Raw genomic sequence first — 20670 nt, 5'->3', positions numbered from 1 at the left:
AAAACAGGACTGAATTGAAGTAAATAATAGCAATGAGAGGGTAGCATGGGGTTCATAAGGATATAGTCATCCTTTATTTCAAAAGGGGAATGAATGAATGAATGAATGAATGCATGCATTATATACTCTTACTGTCAAAAGCTACCAGAGTCTCTTAACTGCTCACAGTTATAAGCATGGCACAGAGTTGGCCTCATCCAGATTTATTTTCTGTGACAGGTGAGAGAAATTATGTGTTTCTAGTGTATCATGTTGGTAGCTAAAATAAACTGAATGAAACTCAACCTAAAAATCCCAATTTCCCTCCAGTGAAATGAAGGAAAGTGATTGATTAGTGATTGATTAGATTGCTTACCTCAGATCTAGGTATCTACAATGGGGTTATCTTTTCAGAGGGACACCTCTTCCAATGAATCCCATTGCAGCAGTCTGGCAATATCAACACTTTGCTCAGGGTTCTTTTTTTTTTCAACTCTAATGTCCACACAGAGAAATAGATACTTTAGACAGGGTCATATTCCATCTCTGTGGTTAATCCAATTCAGACTCAAAAGCAATAGATTTAATGGAGATGTAGTCAGACTAAGTCTGTTTGTTGCTGCCTTGTGAAGTGGTCTCAGCTCTGTCTACAGTTGATCTCCAGTTACTTCTACTTTCCTTTCCTACCTTCCTTCGTGTCCTTCTGCAAGGACTCTTCTCAGTAAATATATTGCAGGCATATTTTTTGCTTTCCCGAAGAGCCAAGGATAAAGGTCCCACACAATTCAGAGATGTTTTTATTCATCATTGCGTTTTACTGAATAAGAAAGGGAATCTATCTACTATATCCTTCAAGAAACTGAACAAATAAGCTTTTATCCATCTCAAGACAGGCTCATCTGCTCTCTTGATTCAAAAGACAGCTACATTTCATACAGTTAGAGGCATCTCATATTCACAGTAGATCTAAATTAATACCAAGAAAAGATAGAACCTCTAGCTTGCCATCACCCAAAAGCCTTTGAAACACCAAATAGCACCTAGGGCAGCTATTGTAGAAGAAGAGGCTTTGGATTGTCCACAGTTTTGTCAAGTAGGAGGCTCCTAAAGGGGTTGAAACTCTGAACTTAACACTTGTCCTCTTTTGTCAGCAAAGCATCTTTGTGAATTTTACAGACCTAATGTCTTACACAATCATAGCCAGTAGAGTTCTGCACTGAAAGCTGCAGGAATCCTGTGTCCAACACTCCTGCCAAGAGTCAGCCCTGTTATTCTCAGTCTGATCAAGCCCTAGCAGTGTCTGAGAATAGCAGGCCATGTATCAAAGTGCACACACGTGTGGCTGCTTTCATCACCCACGTGTGCAGCCTGCAACTCTGGCATGCACTGCTATGTGAACAAGAAGTTTCTGTTTCCACCACAGCTGAGAGCAGAGATGAAGGACAGAAGCCAGGAACATGTGGGATGTTTTGTGCCTCTTCCCAATCAGAGTTTTAATGGCAGATGTCAGGAAGTGGTAACCAGCTGTATCTGAATCATCTGCTGGTGAGGCACAGCATAACAATATTACAGCCTGTGTCATGGCTCTCAGTGAAGGCCATGGTAACAAACTCTAGCAAATTGCTACTTGATTTTAATGCTATTTGTGAGTTGTCTGACACTCTGTGAGTGCTGCCCTGTGCCAGCCCTGCCCTGCCTGCTGTTGCTGTTCCTTGCTCTCTTCCCTGCAGTTGGGCTGTCTCAATTTGCAGAACCAGTTTTTCCAGTGCTGTGCACATATTCTGACTCTCCTGACCCATCCTGCCCCTTGGCAGGGAGCTGAAGGATGGTAGAGCTGCTAAACCTGTGGGACTGTGCTGGACTGCATCTTGGCCTTTAGCAGAGGGATGGTGGGGAGGGAGTCCTCAGGCTGGGGATGGAGTTTCTTGAGAGTAGAAGGGTGGAGATCCCAGATCACCCAGCAGTTCTGTCAGATAGATCCTAGATGCTCATCTGGAGGGGTGGAGATCCCAGATCACCCAGCAGTTCTGTCAGATAGATCCTAGATGCTCATCTGGAGGGGTGGAGATCCCAGATCACCCAGCAGTTCTGTCAGATAGATCCTAGATGCTCGTCTGCTGCAGACTGATCTGACCCTTCAGGCAGGGCTGTGGTCCCTGTATGGCAGACTGGATGTCAGTTTAACCAGTGCCAGGATTGACAGGACTAGGGAAAGCCAGGAGTTTACTGCAGCACTGGAGAGTGTTTACCCAGAGCATTGTGTCAGAACAAGATGTTTTCTCAGCTCAAACAACACAGCAGTCTGGACTCTCCACAAGTTTGGGTAAATCTTGTCCATTTTCACAATGAAAGGAAGGGACAGAAATTTCAGATACTGTTTGATTCTGGCTGGACAGAGTTGTTTCAAAAATCAAGCCATCTATCTCATCAGGAGCCATAAATGCCAGCAGTATTAAAATTGACTGGTACTCTCCTCCCTCAGAATTTTAAGGTTCAGTTCACAGTTGTCATCCTTGTGACAAAGTCATCTCCTGCTTCAGAAATGTGCCCAGCTCAAAGGTGTGAAAGGTGACAGATTTGAATGACCCACAATATTTATGTGGCATTGTGTAGCAGATTTATCTCTCAGAGACAGTTCAGAAGTTACTGAGGAATCACTGCATACACTCCTCACCCTACCACAGCTGGGTATTGCTTTCCATTCACCACCTGTAGGAGCCACAGAGTTTTATCTTTGAGTAAAAATGGTTACTTGCCCTGTGATGGTTTTCCTTCAAGCTGATGTCAGGTGAAGATCCCATGATTTATCACTGCTTTTCAGAACCTACAAATAACATTATGATTAGTAGGTTCTGATGGTTTCTGCCAGAAACATGAGATGTTATATGTTGCCTGCCATAAATATTTCACTATTGCTGATCCTTTGGATGGTGTCTGTAGACCAGCAACAAGGGCTTCCAATTCTGCTGTGAGAGCTACTACTGCTAAAATTCCAATATTTTTAAATGACTCACCATTTTATTATTCTTTCTTATGAGATTGTGCAATCACATAAATAAGAAATGGAGCAAACAGAAGCCAAAAGTGAAGCATTGCTTAATCTGTAGGAGTGATCAGTAATTTATTGGTCTACTTTAGTACATGCATAACTGTAAGTGATTATCTAATTCTCAGAGTATAGATTGTATCTTCAAGGCAGCACACATATCAATTCACTTTTCTCACAGTTTAAAATTAAAAAGGACGATAAGTAAATTATACTTTTGAACATTTGACTACTCATTAGAGATGCTATTTGTAGTTTGTTTCTCAGTTTGTGTAAATGCCTGAAGTTGGTGTTCTAACAAATGAAGTTGACTTTCTAACACACTTGCTGCAATTTTTGTTACCATTATAAGGAAAATAAATCCTTTAAATCTGTAGGGAATTAAAATCTATGAGCATGGATATTCATGTTTAACTCAATAAATTACATAGATACTGTATGCTACAATTTTATTGATGCAGTTTAATTAACATATCAGGCAGTGGACATGGATGCTATACAATTAAAAGATGCTTCTTTTTCAGGTTTCTGTCCAACCAAATTTTTTCCAAGTGGATAGTTTCATAGTTTTCCTTTATATATTTCCCATTCCTGCCTGAAAATCTTTTACACTGTGATCAGAGAATAAAACAGTTATTACCTTATAAAAAAATTTAAAAGACTCACAAACTGCATACATCATTAGTTATAGGAGTTATTTGAAATTTTGCCCTGCTCAGAAGGATGGACTGGATATTGAGTTGATAGGAATCCTTTGAACTTTAGCTCTGAGAAGTGCACAGCTTAAAAGCAATTTCATGTGATCTGACAGCCCATCTTTGTAAAAAATCTCCAGGATATCTGCTACTAATGTGTGCTTAAGAGAGATAACAAGGAAGCATTTCCTAATAGATTTGTGGGCATTTATCACCAGGTTTTTGGTCGCTTTTTAATCTGCTGGAATGAGTGTAACAACATTTCTGTCCACCTGTTCCCAATGAAAAGAACCTCCTTATCACTGACATAGCTGAAGTGTCTTTCCATTGCCAGTTAATTATTAGGGCTGGTTTATGCAGTAATTCAGAGCAACACGTGCTTATTAGAGTGATGAAAAATTATCCTTTCATTAAAATCGACTTCCTGTGTGCTCTTTTAGGCAATTGACAGCATTCATCAAGTGGGAGTCTACTGCCTAGCACTTGTCCCAGCAAACACACTTCCCAAGACACCCCTGGGAGGGATTCACCTGTCAGAAACCAAACAGCTCTTCCTGGAGGGATCTCTGCATCCCTGTAACGTGCTGATGTGCCCCCACACCTGCGTAACAAACCTGCCCAAACCAAGGCAAAAGCAACCAGGTAAGAGCAGTGGGGGCCAAGGGGCTGTGACTTTGTGCTGTGTGCTTGTGGTACTGTAAGGGAGTGAAATCAAGTAATTGCTGACACAGGGGAGAATCAGCTTCATCAGCTTTCCTCCTCAATATTCTGTGTGTGTCAAGGACATCATTGGTGCTGCCAGGAGCTAGAAGCACCTTCACAGAGAGTGCAAGGAAAAAGGCCAATTCAATAAAGATGACATTTTTATCACTCTACAAGGTGCTGCTGAGACCACACCTGAAGGTCTTCCTAAATTCCTCCTCAGTTATGTTTAAAGAGAATGGAGACCAAACCAGAGAAACATTAAATCTTGGATTATTTTGAAGGCTGGGTTTATAAACTAGAAACAGAGAGAAGGAGGACTGTTGTCACTAAGTAACAGTGCTGGAAGAGCAAATACTTCAAAACTTGTAGTGAATAAATTAAAGGAAAGAATGAGTGGTTCAATTCCCCACCTGTGTGGGGAGATTCTGTATTATCTTACAGCGGGTTATTAGAGGAAAAACCCTAACTAGTTTTGAGATGGTTCTTCAGAAGTTCTGCCTCTTCATGAAGAATGTTGGATGAAATGGTACAGCAAGGGACTGTCTCAGGTGACCAAGAAAGCCCTGGTAGCCTGCTCTAATCCAGTCACTGGTTATTTGTGCCCAATGTACAAGTAAATTTTAACAAATTTTTGCCTTTGAATCCAATTGCAGGTTTTAGTACTCAGATTCATTTCAAGGAGTTCTGGATGTGTAGCGTCAGGCTTAAGACTTGGACTCACCTACATTAGACTAAATGTTGGTTATTTTCCACTTTGAAAAACACCTTGGAATTAGAAGTGGGTTTGCTCTCTGGATCTTGAATATGGAGACTATCCCTCATGAATTCAGTGCAAGTTTGCCTAAACTATCATATTTTTTAAAAACCTTTGGACAAATGTTTCAGAATCAAAGCCATAATCTTGGTTTGTGGATACTGAGAGTGTCAGAGGTTAACAGTGACTTGCACCAACTTAATGAAAGCAATGAGGCCTTTGACTGCAGTGGTCACATTGGCATTTCCTTGTTGCTGCACCACAAAGTAATTGCTGAACTGGAATCAATGGAGATCATTACAGATATGTTATGTATACATTAAGTATTACTATGTTAATTATAATATTTAATTCCAGGAGCACAGAAACAAAACTGATAGTGTCACATTCTCCCATGTTGTGTTTTGTGACATATCCAGAGTGTTTTTTAATGCTTTTATAATGTTAAAGCAGAGTAGTCTGTAGGTTCTTTTTATTGTACATTAACTGTTACTTATAGCACAATCACTTGGACACCATAGGCTAGAAGTAGAGCCTGGTATGAATTGCAGTTGATCAGTAATCCATGCTGGAGGAGCAAGAAAACAAATGCCAACATGAGCATAAGTGGTATCTGTGAGACAGGTATTGTCCCCTAATGGCAGCAACAAAACATCAGTGAAATCCACCTCATGGAGGAGTGTCATCTCATTTTCTTCTGAAGTTACTCAACTTCACTCTCAGTCTTATTCTAGAGGGCTTATATATTTTATCATAGGCACCATCTGCCTTCCTAATCCCTGTCACTTTGTGTCTGTAGCATTACAGAAGTCCTAATGTAGAGGCAACTTAGCCCAGGCTACAGAAGAGGGAAATAGGAATTTTGTCACTCTGGACTGAGGCACTTGAATGGATATGCCTACCTACAGTAGGAGCTAAATTTTCCAGATTATTTCTATCAAGGCAGACAAGATTTGTCTCTGGCTGTGGAGAGCCCATGCTAAATTAGAGCTGTTTGAGAGGATGAATCCAGTCCTATGTGTCTTCCAACCACTTCTGGTTTCTAACCAAAGTTTATGTCAACAGAAATGTGCTCAAATTTTGGTTTTGTGGATGGCAGTGAGGAGAACTTCATGTAATGAAAAAGAAATCACATGAATTTTCATCCACAAGCAAAGGATTTTTATTGTGCTTGGTGCATTTCTGCTTTATTCTAGAAATTGGCCCTGCCTCTGTGATGGTGGGGAACTTGGTCTCTGGAAAAAGAATTGCACAGGCCAGTGGCAGAGATTTGGGGCAAATAGAGGATAATGACCAGGCCAGAAAGGTAAGCTAAACTTTTCTGCTGCAGCTTGTATTTAACATCATATAGTTAACTTCATCCATATATATAATCATATAGTTGACATCAGGACACTTAGCAGTTCAGAGATATGATGGATGATGATGATTATGATTATTATTATTACTACTACAAATTTGTTGATGGCTTCTTTTTAATTACTGCATAGATTTAACATGGCTTCTTTACAGATAAATATTAAATAGACATGATGAGAAGTCACTGCATTTCATTTTAATGGATTTTTTGAAATATGTTTGCATGGGACAGCAGAAGAAATGTGATGGAAAGCGTTCATGGGGCTTCTACCAGAAATAACCCTCTATTACATAATTTTTACCAGCTCAAGTGGAATCCAGAGAATTTTGTTAACATATAAGGTCCTGACCTTATTTGTTGTTATTTTAATCCGGGAAAATTAAGTTGAAATTCAGCTCTTTTGGGGGCTTTTGTGAATAATTAAATTAGTAAATTCTAAACTGTATAAGTACTTATGTATTTAAGTAAGAAAAAAGAGAAGAAGCTAAAGAATTAAATAGCGCTTAAATTCAGAGGGATCAGTAAGAACTTTTATTGCTTTGGAAGTATATGCAGGAATATATCATAATCCCATCAGTGGCTTCACTTCCAGAGAAGTGGCTGCTACCATGCAAAAGCACCTTCCTATAAATATGTGACAACAAGACAATTAAGTCCTGTTTGGTGCTTTGGGTATTGTGACCTGATTTTAAAGCCAAGAAGCTGTTTGGTGTTGTGACTGTCCCTCTGCTTTCTTGCAGTTCCTGTTCCTGTCAGAAGTGTTGCAGTGGAGAGCCCAGACCACCCCTGACCACGTGCTCTACACCCTGCTCAACTGCAGGGTAAGGGTCTCACCCATGGCTCTGGCCCTGGCAAGGGCACTCTGGGGTTTCAGCAGCACCTGGATGGGACCTTTCTCTTCCTATTTCCACTAATACTCACTGTTATATTTAATATTCACTGAGGCAGAAATCATCATTGTCAGTTGTCAAGATACAGATTGCTTTTGTAGCAGTGTGCCTTACACGTTTCTCATTCCTTTTTCCACCACATACATGCTGTGTGTGAGCTGACACTGCAAATCTGTTTCAATGCTGTTGAATCTGTTTCAGATCTGTCCCTGTGTGAATAACAATGTTTAATACTGCTCACCATCCTGATTTCCAATTTGAAAAGCACAGGCTTGGCAAAACCAAAGCATTTTCCCTAAATATAACAATGGCTGTTTGTGAGATTGGACCATCTGGGAGAGGTGTGAGAGTGAGGAAAGGAGGTGAAGAGAAGAAAATGTATGTTCAGAATACAATCAAATCTGCAGAGGATCACTAATGAATCTCTCTGTATAACCTACCTGAGGGTGCCAGCCTGGCACAGCATTTCACTGCTTACTAAAAATGAGTCAATGAATGAGATGGGTACAGAACTTGGCTTTGCTAAGGGTAAAACTTCCTTCCTTTCTGTAGTGTAATTTCTTTACTTCCTGGATGATTACAGATTAGAGATGACAAACCAATAATTCTCAAGACCACAGAGAGAATTAAGGTCTGATTTCAAACCATTCCATCACAGTATATTCACATATATCTGTCAGATCTGGGGAGCACACAAAGTTTGTGAGGGTCTTCAGGAGAGGAGAGGCCTGGAGAAGTGCTGTTCCCCTGGAGTGGTAGCTGATGTTGTCTCAGCCTATGTGGTCTTTATGCAACTTGAATGGGTTCCTAAACCTCCAGTAATTTGTGGACCTCTGTGAAATCACCACTTACAGTTTTTACAGAATGTCCTTCTCCATTTTACAGTGCTGGTACAAAGTTCAGTTTGAAGCTACCAGTAAGTAATTAAATACATTTTTTTAGAAATTCAGATTAATAGCTCATAATTGTGAATATGTGAAACCTGACAGGTAAATAGTGAAGTAGTAATGTATTTTTTTATGGCAAAGTACAAATCTTGAGAGGCAATGCTGTTTGTAAGTTCAGTATTACACCATTCAAGTACTGCATTGCTGTGTCCTGTAAGTTAGGAGCAAAAATGCTGTGAGAAAGAGTTGATGTGTGCTATCCCATCTCTTCCACACAAGGCTGTTGCTTTTGAGTTTTAAATAAAACCAAACTTCCCATGCTGGCAGAAGGGTTCAAACACGGAAGGGAAGTAAGGACGCAATGTGCAAAACAAGGATTAAAAAACAAATTCCTGTTCCATAGAAGTGAAGAGTAGTTGGATTTTACAGCTTCTCTGTTACTCTCAGTGAAGAGTATCTCATCATATGAAATTTGATTGAGATGTAATGCTTTTTGGAGTGAATTAATATTTTATGGAAAAGGATGACAGATTTGGTGGGGTTTGCCCTAGGCAAATTTTATTACCCATCTTGAATTTTAGTTCTGATTTGTTACTTTTCCTATTTTCTCTTCTTTGGACATTGTCTGTACACTTTGTTCTAAAACATTCAGGCATCCTGCAGTGGATGACTAATGGAAGTCCACTGAGATTAGTGTTTTCCTGTAACCCAAGCTCTGAGAATTTGAAATATTTCAAAATTAGTGCAGTACATTGTTTTTAATGTGTGTCATGAAGGATTGCAACACCTTTACATTTTAGGATAGCTCATTAAAGGCCCAAAGGGAGTAGTTGCCTGATGTTTCCAAGTGATTCTTGTCCAACAACAGGATTCTCCTTCCCTACACTTCATATAAACAGTGACTTCCCACTGGCTCACAGGCAGCAAGTGCCAAAAGTCTTAAATGTAAACAAGCTTTGCACAAATTCACTTCATTTACAGCAATTCCCTGTCTGCCGGTAGGAACTATGCTTCTGATGTGTGGGGGGATACAAAGGGTCCTTCTTCTCATAACCATGGCAACAGGCAATTTCTTGAAAGAAGAAGTGGAGACTTTAAGTACAGGTGAAATGGAGAATTTCTGACAGGTCTGCAGTGGCAGGACAGCCAGCCCTCACGTTGCTTTGGCACTCTCAGGGCTGGATAGATGCAAATCATCTCTGGTCCAGCATCCACAGAGTTGCATGTGCCTTTAGAGGAAGCCTTCCTAGTGAAATGATCTCCACATTGATCAGAAGACTGATTAGAGCTGTCTGAACTGCAGTTCAGTAAATGTGGTTGCTGAGGATGATGAAGAGGGGAATACGGAGCCCTTTGTCCATTTTATTTCCAGCTGGGCTGTGCTCTTTGCTGGCAGTTTGTGATGAAGTCTGTGAATGCCAGGTGATGCTGGTAACGTGGCACTGCTTGCAGGGTTGTCCTTTGGCAAATGCTCCCTTCTCTCTGAGGCCTGGGGAGCAAACACTGCAGTGGTGTGGGGTGGTGGTGGATGGAAACCACCCCAGAACAAATAATTAATATTCCTTGCCTTGTTCAAATAGAGTGCAAAGAACATTTCCTTCTAACAGTAGACCTTGCTTTCTCTCTTAAGGAGGATAGTGATGCAATATTTTTTTTTTGTATTACATTGCATTTTTGATGCACTTTTCTACTTTAGTGTGTGTTTATGTGTTCTTCTTTAGTATATATGAACTAGTATATATGAACTTTCATATATATATATATATATGTGTGTGTGTGTGTGTGTGTGTGTGTGTGAACTTAGTGCTTGAGATAGGTGCCAGGTGTGTCACAGCTGTGCTGGAGACTGAACTCTTTTTCCACAGAACAAGAACACAAGCCAAGATGCAGCCCTTCCCATACTGCCCTGTCCCTTTCTCCCAGCTCAGACCTGGCCTGACCAGCTCTGGGTGCAGCCAGTCTGTCCTGTACACTTGTTTTTAGTCTTCTGAGGTGTCTGCCTGCAGTGGTAGTGAATTTTGTGATATACAGATGTATATATTTTCCTAAATGTGTACTTGTGTGTGTGCATGTATGCACACATATATGTATATTTAGGAAGTGCAAGAACTGTAGCACTCATTCAATTTAAAACACTAACACTGTGACTGTTGGATGATTTTGGGTTTGCAATATTTAAAATGCTTCAAAAATGCCAAGCTCATGCTGACCAGAGTTATTCAAATTTAACAAATGGCCTTTCTTCTCTCTTTCATTTATATGCAATATAAGTGCTTATCTTTTGTTCCAGACTAATTTTTTTTCCCATCACAAAGTATTGTTTTGTCCTGTGTCTTTTGTCTTTAAAGTATTTCTGCTGGGCCATTTGGCTCCACTCCAGCGTGCAGACAACAAAATGCAGTTTTCAGAATTGCTCTGCACAGATGCTCCAGTTTGCTGCAGAGAGCATGAAGGCACTTGCCTGGCTGCAGCAGGAATGCTGCCTGTGCAGCAGGGGAAGTACAGGATATCAGCACACTGCTGTACTGCCTTGGTGGGGGCAGAAGGCACAGAGAGAGGAACAGAGAACATTCCTATACTTCAGAAACATTTTCTCCTTCCAACTACAGTTTGGCCTAAGGCTGAATGTTTCATATTTTAAGTTCAATTGCATGGCATATTGTGGCTGCCCCTCATCCCACAACTTCTAAGGTGAAGAGGAAAATCGAGTTTCAGCAGATCATGTTATCTCCTGTGACATTTATCTTTCTTCCCATGCAGGGAACAATAGCCAACTCACTGACATGTGTCCAGCTGCATAAACGAGCTGAGAAGATAGCTGTCATGCTGATGGAGAGGGGACATTTACAGGATGGAGACCACGTGGCTTTGGTTTACCCACCAGGTAAAGAATTGCTGTGGCAGCACCTTGGGACCCCTGCAAGTTCATCAGCTGCTGCAGCAGGGTGTTACTGTGTGCACCATGTGAACTGTCAAACACAAGATGTTTGCCTTGTGCACATTCCTCTGAATTTTGTCAAATGTATTTAAAAGAATCTCTCTTTATCCATACACACAGATTTTATTTCTTTGGGTTCAGATTAAGACTAACCTGTGTTTTTAAAACCTGTCTCTTGCAAGCAGTCAAATTTAATTACTGTTTTTTTTTTTTTTTTTTTTAAATTTGCTGGATACAGACTATTTTGTGAGCATGCAGTTCCACCTGCTAAGTGTTCTTAGGTTCACCTGTTCAGTTCCCTCTTGGAAGTGCTGCATTTCATGAGGGTGAAGCAACAACAACCAGGAAGTAATACATGGGGTTTTTTTAGAGTAGAAATTGATAAGTAGCAAATGATCAAGAAATAGAAAATTGTCATTACAATTTTCTATATATACTCTTAATCTAGATAGCTCTCTTGGTTTTGATTTTCATCCTTTGGCATAAAGGCTTTTAAGTTTTTTTTTAACTGGTAACACGTTTGACATTTGCTTGAAATTATTTCTGATCTAGTGCTTCTCTTTTATCTTTAACATTTCTTGTGTGTTAGCAAAATAAACAGTCTGATTTAAGGTCTGTAATGTGATATTTCGTTTGTAAGGACTGCAAGACACTGGTTATATCTTTGTAGTTATAGGAGCAGTTTTGCAATGGTTAATATGGGAAAACCTTTTCCACAAAAGAAGACTTCAAACTTAAATGTTTGTTTTCTGTATTTCACTTCCCATGAATGAAGCATTTTATTGAAGGAAAAATAACCTACCAGTACTGCAGATTCTTCTCCACTGAAAGAATAAACCAGCCCCCGTTGTAATCTTATCACAGCCTGTGTACAGGACCAGGGAGGCGACAGACAGCAGTGTTCAAGGGATCTTTGAACTGTTCAGCCTCCTTAGGTAGCCTGGAGGGTGCTGCCCATTGTCCACCTCCTGCTCTCAATATTTATGTGGCATAGCACTAAATTTTATGTTAGAAGCAGGATTTCAAAATCATTACTTCCTTTTTTTACTCTAAAATTTCAGGTAGTTTAGTATGTGAGGTTAAAAATGGCAAGAGACAGTTTTTTATGGGACCTCCAGATGTTCTTGCTGCAGCTGATAGGACCAAGCATCATCCTGCCTATTCCTTTTGCTGGGGCATCCCTCTTCTTGTACACTCTATAAATGTACATTTAGGAAGATAATTAATCTGTAGAAATCACACTTTTAACAGGTTACTTCCTGAACAACAAACTGGAGTTCTCCTAAATCAGCTATCTGGCCGCAGTTTTGTGTGTCACCTGTGGTTTTTCACGCTCAGAACGGTGCAGTTGAGAGCAACCACTGAAGCTGAGCAAACACTGACAAGGGGCTGAAAAAGAAATCCATTAAAGGGCTTAGTCACTCATTTAACCTTCTGGGTGCAGTTCCAAGTATTATTTATGCTGACACAGGAGTGTGTGATGAAGCTGTTTGATTTTTTGTTCCCGTGCAGGGATCGACCTGATCGCGGCGTTTTACGGGTGCCTGTACGCGGGCTGCGTGCCCATCACGGTGCGGCCGCCGCACCCCCAGAACATCGCCACCACCCTGCCCACCGTCAAGATGATCGTGGAGGTGAGCACACACCCCAGAGTGCACGAGGACGTGAAATGGGTGTGTCTGGTGAAAGATTTGTGTCTTTAGGAGCAGTAACCTGAGTGAGGGGTGGCTGGGTTGAAGAGTTGTGTTCCTTCCCAGGACTCCGGACTTCAGTGTGCTGCAGAATCGCTGCTGCAATACACAACCTGCTCACCTGAGCTGCCACATTTTGCCCCAGTTGTGTGACTCCTTTCAATAACTGTATTTTAAATGCTTCTTTATATTTATATTTTTATATTAATATATAAATATTTATATAGCTATGAATATATATAACTTCACCATCAAGATGATCGTGGAGGTGAGCACACACCCCAGAGTGCATGAGGAGGTGAAATGGGTGTGTCTGGTGAAAGATTTGTGTCTTTAGGATTTGTGTCTGAGTGAGGGGTGGCTGGGTTGAAGAGTTGTGTTCCTTCCAGGTCTTCAGTGTGCTGCAAAATCAACACTGCTTGGCAATACACAACCTGCTCACCTGAGCTGTCACATTTTGCCCCAGTTGCGTGACTCCTTTCAATAAATATATTTTAAATGCTTCTTTATATTTATATTTTATATAAATATATAACTATTTATATAGCTATGAATATATATAACTGTGGTAGGATTCCTCACCTGCAGAGCCGCACAGACTCTTGAGAAAAACCTAAGTGGGAAGTACACTCTATAAATGTACATTTAGGAAGATAATGTCACCAATGGCATGCTCACCTCTGAATATCCAAGTGTTCTCCTTTTAAAGCAATTTCAAAGTTTTGTTTTAAAGATGTTGGTCAGTCTTTTGTTTCATCCAGGAAAGTGTTGCTCAGACTTTTTCATTCAATGCTTTCTTTTGCTGTTTTGGCTTTATCTAACAATGTTTTAACCTTTGTTGCACATAAATAACTACAATGTACTTCCTACTGAGGGAAGTAGAAATATTTGAAATTAGATAGCCCTTTACATTGGGCAGTTTCTAATTTACTGATTGAAAATCTGAAGAAACCGTTTTAAACAAATGTGTTTTTACCATTGATAATTAATTTTGATATTTTCAATTAACAAGTAGTACAGATAGTTGTAATTTTTGGCTTTCCTTATGGCATCAGATGCCACAGAGTATCAGAAGAGGTATGAAAAATTATTCTATTATTTTCAGGATTCTTGTTATTGAATATTTTGGCACTCAGTGTTTTTAAACATAAATTGTTAGCGCACAGATGTGATGTAAAATGTTTTTTTTTCTTTTGATGTTTAATAGCTAAACTAGATGTTTGATTTCGTGATAAAAAGCTGACAGATCTAAGCTTACTTGTATTCATTGTCCCTTTGATTGACTAACTTTAGATAAAATGTTGACATTTATTGGCCATATTAATGCCAGTCTGACTTATAAACCTCTCAGCTTTGTTTTACACAAGAATTTCTCCCAATTTTGAGATTAATGGTTTTGTAGAAATTAAAATATTGCAGCTGTCTTTTCATTGCCAATGCAGTCACACAAATTCCCTGATGTGATGGGGTCAATGCCTGCTCTAACATGTTGTATGTCTGCACAGCACCTTTTGAAGTCAGTCAGAATGACTTCTGAGTAAAATTTGGCCTGCATAATTGTGTTTTGTGATGAGCTGGTAGTTGTAAAATATAACTGAATTGAGCCCCATCTTGAGCAGTTCCTAACCTGTAGGTAAGCTGTGTTCTTCCTCCTTCCCACTATCCCTATGTGTTTACCACTGATGTGGAATTCTCCAGGCATGGATATTCTGCATTTTAATGAACCTTCTGATCATCCCAATTATGTAATTCCTGAGGGGGCTGGGAACCACCAGCTCTTGAAATTCCTTTTGTTTATATTTTAGTGTCTCAAATCAAGATTTTCATGGATTAAGATTAGTGATGTAAGAATTAATTTGCCTTGCCATGACAATGAAAATGGATTAAAGGGTGCTGCAGTGGCTTTGTTTGTATTCACTTTTAGCTTGAAGTATTTAAACAGCCTATGCAGGGCAGTCATGAGATTAGAGTGTCAAGAGATTAGAGTTTGATTCAGTGATGTTTGCTCCAAATTTCAAAATGTCCAGATTGCAGGTGTTCTAAAAATTTACTTCCATGAGATCACTGTCAATAGAAGATGTTCTCTTCTACTCAGTGGTAAAATTAATGTACATATGATTACTGATTTTATTAGTTTAAACACAGGGAATTTGGTGTGCCATGAAATGTTTCATTTTCCTTAAAGAAAAAAATACACACAGCAGCATTTGCACAGGTTTTCAAAGTTTGGAGAAAAGAAAAATAATGTTGCCTTTCCAGTTTTTCCTGTGTTTTATCTTCAGTGATTTCAGTGCTCTTATGCATGTTTGTCTGAATTCCTTAAGCATATGAAGTTTTATTAATAAGAATAAGAAGTATTCTTTTTAGGAAAGAAATATTCTTGTAGTTGATACCTGTGAACTTTTATGAACAGCAAATCTAAAAGGAGATTTCAAAATCTATCATTTAAATTTCAGTGCAGATGGAATTTGCTGTAATTCCCTTTCTTAGTGCCCCTTCCACAATTTCTGTTCTAGAGCTACTTTTGCCCATATCAGGAGAGCTCCCAGTGGCTTATCACTGGCACAGGAATTGGAAATAAATGGCTAACATAAAATTGACTTAAGATAGTAAAAGTATTTATATAAAATGTCAGACTAGGGTTTGGTTTATCTGAAAATATTGTTTATGAACCAAGATACATTATTGTCAGTCTTTGCTAGCACTTTGGGGTGAGAGCTGATACGATGTGTTGAAAAGGTCACATTCTCACTGTTAAGGTGACTTTAATTTCATTACAATGCTCTTCTCAAAGTGCAGTTTTCATGTAAGTTGTAAAACTCACATGACTTTGTCTTCTTTGTGAGCTGCATTTTTGAGCATCTTCTCACCTGCCAGTCAGAAAACATAAAGTTGATATACCTGTGTCCTATTCTGGCAGAAAATAAGTCACAGTCTTGCCCATTTTCATGGGGGTGTTAATTGGTATCCCATTGTGGTTTTATTTATTTCTTGAATTTCCAGGTGAGCCGCTCTGCCTGCTTAATGACCACGCAATTAATCTGTAAATTGTTACGGTCGCGGGAGGCGGCGGCAGCCGTGGACATCAGGACATGGCCTCCAGTGCTGGACACAGGTGAGTGCTGGGCCAGGGGAGCTCTGTCCCTTGTGTCCCTGGGCTGGGCAGTGACACTCACACATTTTCTGTCTCTGTCTCCACCAGATGATTTGCCAAAGAAGCGGCCTGCGCAGATTTACAAACCTTCTAACCCTGAAACACTTGCTTACCTTGACTTCAGTGTCTCCACCACTGGCATGCTGGCAGGGGTAAAGGTAGGGACTTCTGCTCAAAGCTGCCCTGTTTGCCATTCTGCCTGGCTTGCAGGTGATTCCTTGTGATTTTTGGAAGCAGGAATTGAAGTACTTCCTCCCATGCAGACATTGTTTGAATCCATCGACATTAAATTAGTTCTTCTCTACTTGATACAGGACTGTGTGTGGTGGGTTTAGCCCCTCTCCTCTTCCTCAGACTAAAACTTTCATTCCAGTACTCCTGTGCATAGACCACTAGTTTGTCTGCCTGAAGCATTTTCCAGCTTAGGCATGTGTTATTTTCATTTTATGAGGGAAATGAGACTGTCATCCTTTTCCTGCTTGTTCCAGTGCCCATTCATTGCTCCCTTCTTACTGCAACTCAGCTACTGGCCATTGGTTTTCAATGTTCTCTTCTTCTTGCAATTAAGGGACCTAATGATTTCTTTGATATATTCACCCAGTGTAGTACTACAGTAAGCTGCAAAAATTCATTGATAGATTTGTTTGCTAAGATGAGCCATTTTGAGCTCTTGCCTATTTCTGCCATTTTCTCCAACCCTCTAGCCACAATTCATCAAATCTGTTTTACCTAACTTATGTATCCCACTACTGGTTTCACCAAGACACACTAAAATCACTCTGTTATTCTTACCTGTTTCTTCCTTACTCCTATTTGTTGCATATCCAAGGGCTATGATTACTTTAGCAATCTCTGCTGATGTATCACACTTGGAGCCTGTGCTGAATTCCTCACACTCCTTAGTACCATCCATCTATTTGCAGAAACTGTCAGCATAATTTATAAACAAAGAAAACATAATTTTCCCAGTTTTTGGATGAAGGGATGGAAGCAGAGAGCTGTTGAAGTGACCAGCCTGAGGCTGACTGATGTTAAATTGTTGACCTGACTGATGGTCACATATTGGACACTCCTGCAGCATTTATTCCATGTAACTTTGAATAGCTACAATGCCTACAGATGTGGAGTAGTCATTGGGCTCCTCAGTAGCCAACAGAGAGAGGCAAGGACTTTTAGGGTGTAATTTATCTGACTTATCTAAACCATCTATTTTTTTAAAGGTGTGAATGTCACATAAGTCTTCATTTCCTCTAGAGAAAGCCTCAAATGATTGTTTCAGATGCAGTCATCTGTATTAAATCAGGTCTGAATTACACTTCATCAGACTTGCAGAAATGGCTACTAACTATGCAAAGTGAGTATTTGGGAAACTTCAAAGATAGTCAAAGGCAGGACTAGTCAATGAGCCTTTCTTAGTGTGGCTAGAGGGAAATACAGATAAATCTATCAAGGAATTCTTGATTAGCTTCTAATATCTGGGTCACAGAGCCTGCAGGTCACTGATTCAGCAGGTTTATGTAAACAGTTACCATCTACTACATCATCACTAGTGATTAATTAATTATAAAATGATCAAAAGAGGCCACAAGGCTTATATTCATAATGCAGTGGTACTAAATTAAAAGAAATGGCTTAATAACTCCTGTGGCTCCTCAAAAGTTGATAAATGTTTTGTAATCACTTTGAAAGTAGTAGATTCCTCTTGGATTTACTCTCAACATTTTCAATTGCTTACATGCAGTATGGTGTAAAAATTCACAGAACAGCAGTTCAGTATCAGCTGTGTTCAGTTTAATCCCATGTGAAAAAGTGGTTTTGATTCAGCTGGAGTAGAATTAATTTTCAGGCTGCAGATGATCACCCCACAAACACCCTTTCAGAGCTGGTCCTTTTGCATCACTTGGACCACATCCAGCCTCAGTTATGGCTGTCATTGGAATGGAGAAAAAGTCACTTCTGGAGATTTATTCCCCTGTTTACTTTAAGATCAAATAAATTTTACCTTTCAAGTGCCTGTTTTCCTCCATTGACTCTCAGGGAGAACTATATAAAGCAACCAGCTCCCTGTGTGGCAGAGATCAAAGGTTTGGTAAGTTAACTCCTATCCACACTGTATTTCTAACACTGGTGTCTTTCTTGTTACAAATAGAGAAGACAAACATTAAAAGCAATTTTCCTGTTTCCACTGTCATGAGAACTTGTAAGTCAGGATGGGTGAGTGTGGAAAGCATCATAAAACTAGGGAAAAAATCAGAATCATTTCCTTTGGATCAGGTTTTTCATTTCTACTTTCTGCTTGTATTATCTTTGAAAGCCTCCTTACCAAGAATTTAAGAGCCTGTTTCTCAAGCAGGAGCTGGATAACATGAAGATATTTTAAAGATATTTATTTACAGAAACTTTACTAAGTTTGTTTGGGATTTTTATTGCTGAATGTTTAGCTGCTTAGTACTGCTTTGCTGGCAAAATCCCTTTCAATTTAAAAAAATACTTTGGCATTTTTCATTTACTTTAAGAAATACATACTTTAAAATATGTTACTGATGATCAACAAAGTGTTTCATTCAGTCATTCATTCCTTTATTGTTCCAGAAAGTGTAGCATGTTATCATTAGCTTTGCTTATAATTTGGAGCACATCTTTAAACTGCTCACAGCTTTCTTCCTAAATCACTTCAAACTTACCATTCATGCTGTCTGCTCTCCCCTTTCACAATTATGTGGATGCCCTCTTGAAGGAAAATTATGTTTTCTAAGATATAAATTACCTGTGTGCATAAAGCCAATTACATTGAGCATAAAGTCAATATTTATTTGGTGTTTTTATCCTGTAATTGATGTGAGCACTTGGTGCAGTCTGGGAGTGAGCCTTCCAATGGCACAGTTGATCATTTTAATTGCTTTGCTGTTGTGTTTCAGATGTCTCATGCAGCCACTAGTGCCTTTTGTCGTTCTATCAAGCTGCAGTGTGAGCTTTATCCCTCCCGGGAAGTGGCCATCTGCTTGGACCCCTACTGTGGACTTGGGTTTGTCCTCTGGTGCCTCTGCAGGTGAGGCTTCTCCTCCTCAGCCTTTTCTGAAACAGGTTTTCATTGTGCTGTGGCACAGCAGAATGGGTGATGTGAGTGATGAGAGGATGGGAGGAGCAGGCAGTGCCTGTGGGAGTGCCACAGCAGCTGGAATTGCTGGGAGCTGTGTGGAAGCTGCAGTGTGGAGGATGTGGTTTGTTTGGGCAGGGCATGGCTGGAGGTGTTTGGGCTGGGAAATGCATCAGAGCATCAGCAGGGCTGCTCATGGAGCTCCTGCTGCTTTACTGCTGTCCCTGCAGAGCCTGGCCTGATTTAGTTTAGTGCTTTACCAATGTTACCTTAAGGAAGTGGTTTCCTCATGTCCTCTTTTTCATTCTCTAATCTGAAAGCAGGAGGAGATATCAGGGGATTCTCATTTGTGGGACTTTAGGGATGTGATTTTTGCGGACACAGAAGTGTTTTCTTGCAGAAGTGTGTTTTCTTGCAGGTACTCATATAGCAGTAGGGAAGTTAACAGAAAACAAAACATTTCTAGTGAAATATCAATCAGCTTCTTGGGTTAATAAATTTGGAAATATAACATTTCTGTCAATCTCTATACTCAAGGGAAGTTACAGTTCAGCACTGAAAGCAGGTCTGTTGATTTTTTTTTTTAAGTTAGCTGGGTTGATACATAGGGAAAGGAAAAGAGCTGTGGGAGTGTTAATGGAGCCCATTCTGATGAAGGCATCTCAGAGTCACAGTGGTCTGACATCTTTGCTCTCTCCACAGAAAGTTCTTTGGTGTTAGCAGTACTGCTATTTCTATTACCTAAAATGAAGATAATCCACAGCATTAAAAATACTTTGGATAAACTTTGTACCAATTTACTAAATACCTGAAGGAAATAATATTTGATAACAACTGCAACAATTTCTTTTCAGCAATTATTGCTTTTTTAAAAGTAGGCTATTGGCACCATTTATTGCCCTTTTAAAATATTTGTTATTATATATTAAATAGGCTAAAGATTAACAGTATTATCTTATTCATTCTTGATCTGTTTTTCTTGATTTAAGCCGTACTTGCCTAATACTGTTTTGGATTTTACATAGGGATTAGAGTTGCCTTTGTTTTGAAAAACTTCTGGGTTTTCAGTGTTTTATTTACCCAACATAAAAGTAAAGCTATTGAGGCTGCAAAAAAAACCCTTCAGAAATATTGAGATTTTAATTAAATCATTCTGCTTTAATTTTTTAAATGTTGCTTTTTTAAAGTCAGTTGACTATTTCTGCTAAAGACTTGAGTGCTCCAGCATGTGCTGATGTGTCAGGACAGGAAGGTCTGTGCAGCACCATAGGAGAGTTCAGCTGTGGAATGTATCCTTGTATAAGATAGTGCTGGAATCCAGGAATAACTTCTGTGCGACATCATGGTAGAGCCATAAAACAGATAAATGTTGACCTGTCCAAAACAAAAATAATTTGTGGTGCCCAAGACTCTCCTGAATGCAAATTTTTTTTTCTTCCAGAACCATTTCTCCAACAAATAAGCATTTGCTGTC

At 39.6% G+C, this 20670-nt stretch overlaps 1 protein-coding gene across 3 annotated transcripts in view; it reads left to right on the top strand.

The window, feature by feature from the left end:
* Positions 1 to 20670, top strand: part of DIP2C (disco interacting protein 2 homolog C) — a 310433-nt gene that overhangs the window by 242964 nt on the left and 46799 nt on the right. For all 3 annotated transcript variants that reach the window (XM_054273407.1, XM_054273406.1, XM_054273408.1), the window contains 8 exons: positions 4161 to 4362; positions 6376 to 6485; positions 7280 to 7360; positions 11077 to 11200; positions 12767 to 12888; positions 15949 to 16060; positions 16148 to 16257; positions 19018 to 19148. In XM_054273407.1, the coding sequence (XP_054129382.1) occupies positions 4161 to 4362; positions 6376 to 6485; positions 7280 to 7360; positions 11077 to 11200; positions 12767 to 12888; positions 15949 to 16060; positions 16148 to 16257; positions 19018 to 19148 (992 nt within the window). The remainder of the gene's footprint in view (positions 1 to 4160; positions 4363 to 6375; positions 6486 to 7279; positions 7361 to 11076; positions 11201 to 12766; positions 12889 to 15948; positions 16061 to 16147; positions 16258 to 19017; positions 19149 to 20670) is intronic.

Source organism: Melozone crissalis, unplaced genomic scaffold, assembly GCF_028551555.1.
Source record: "Melozone crissalis strain CALT ecotype California unplaced genomic scaffold, PUWL_Pcris_2 ptg000016l_1, whole genome shotgun sequence".
NCBI lineage: Eukaryota > Metazoa > Chordata > Aves > Passeriformes > Passerellidae > Melozone > Melozone crissalis.
Note: the sequence above shows the minus strand (reverse complement) of the source record. Positions and strands in the feature narration are given on the sequence as shown.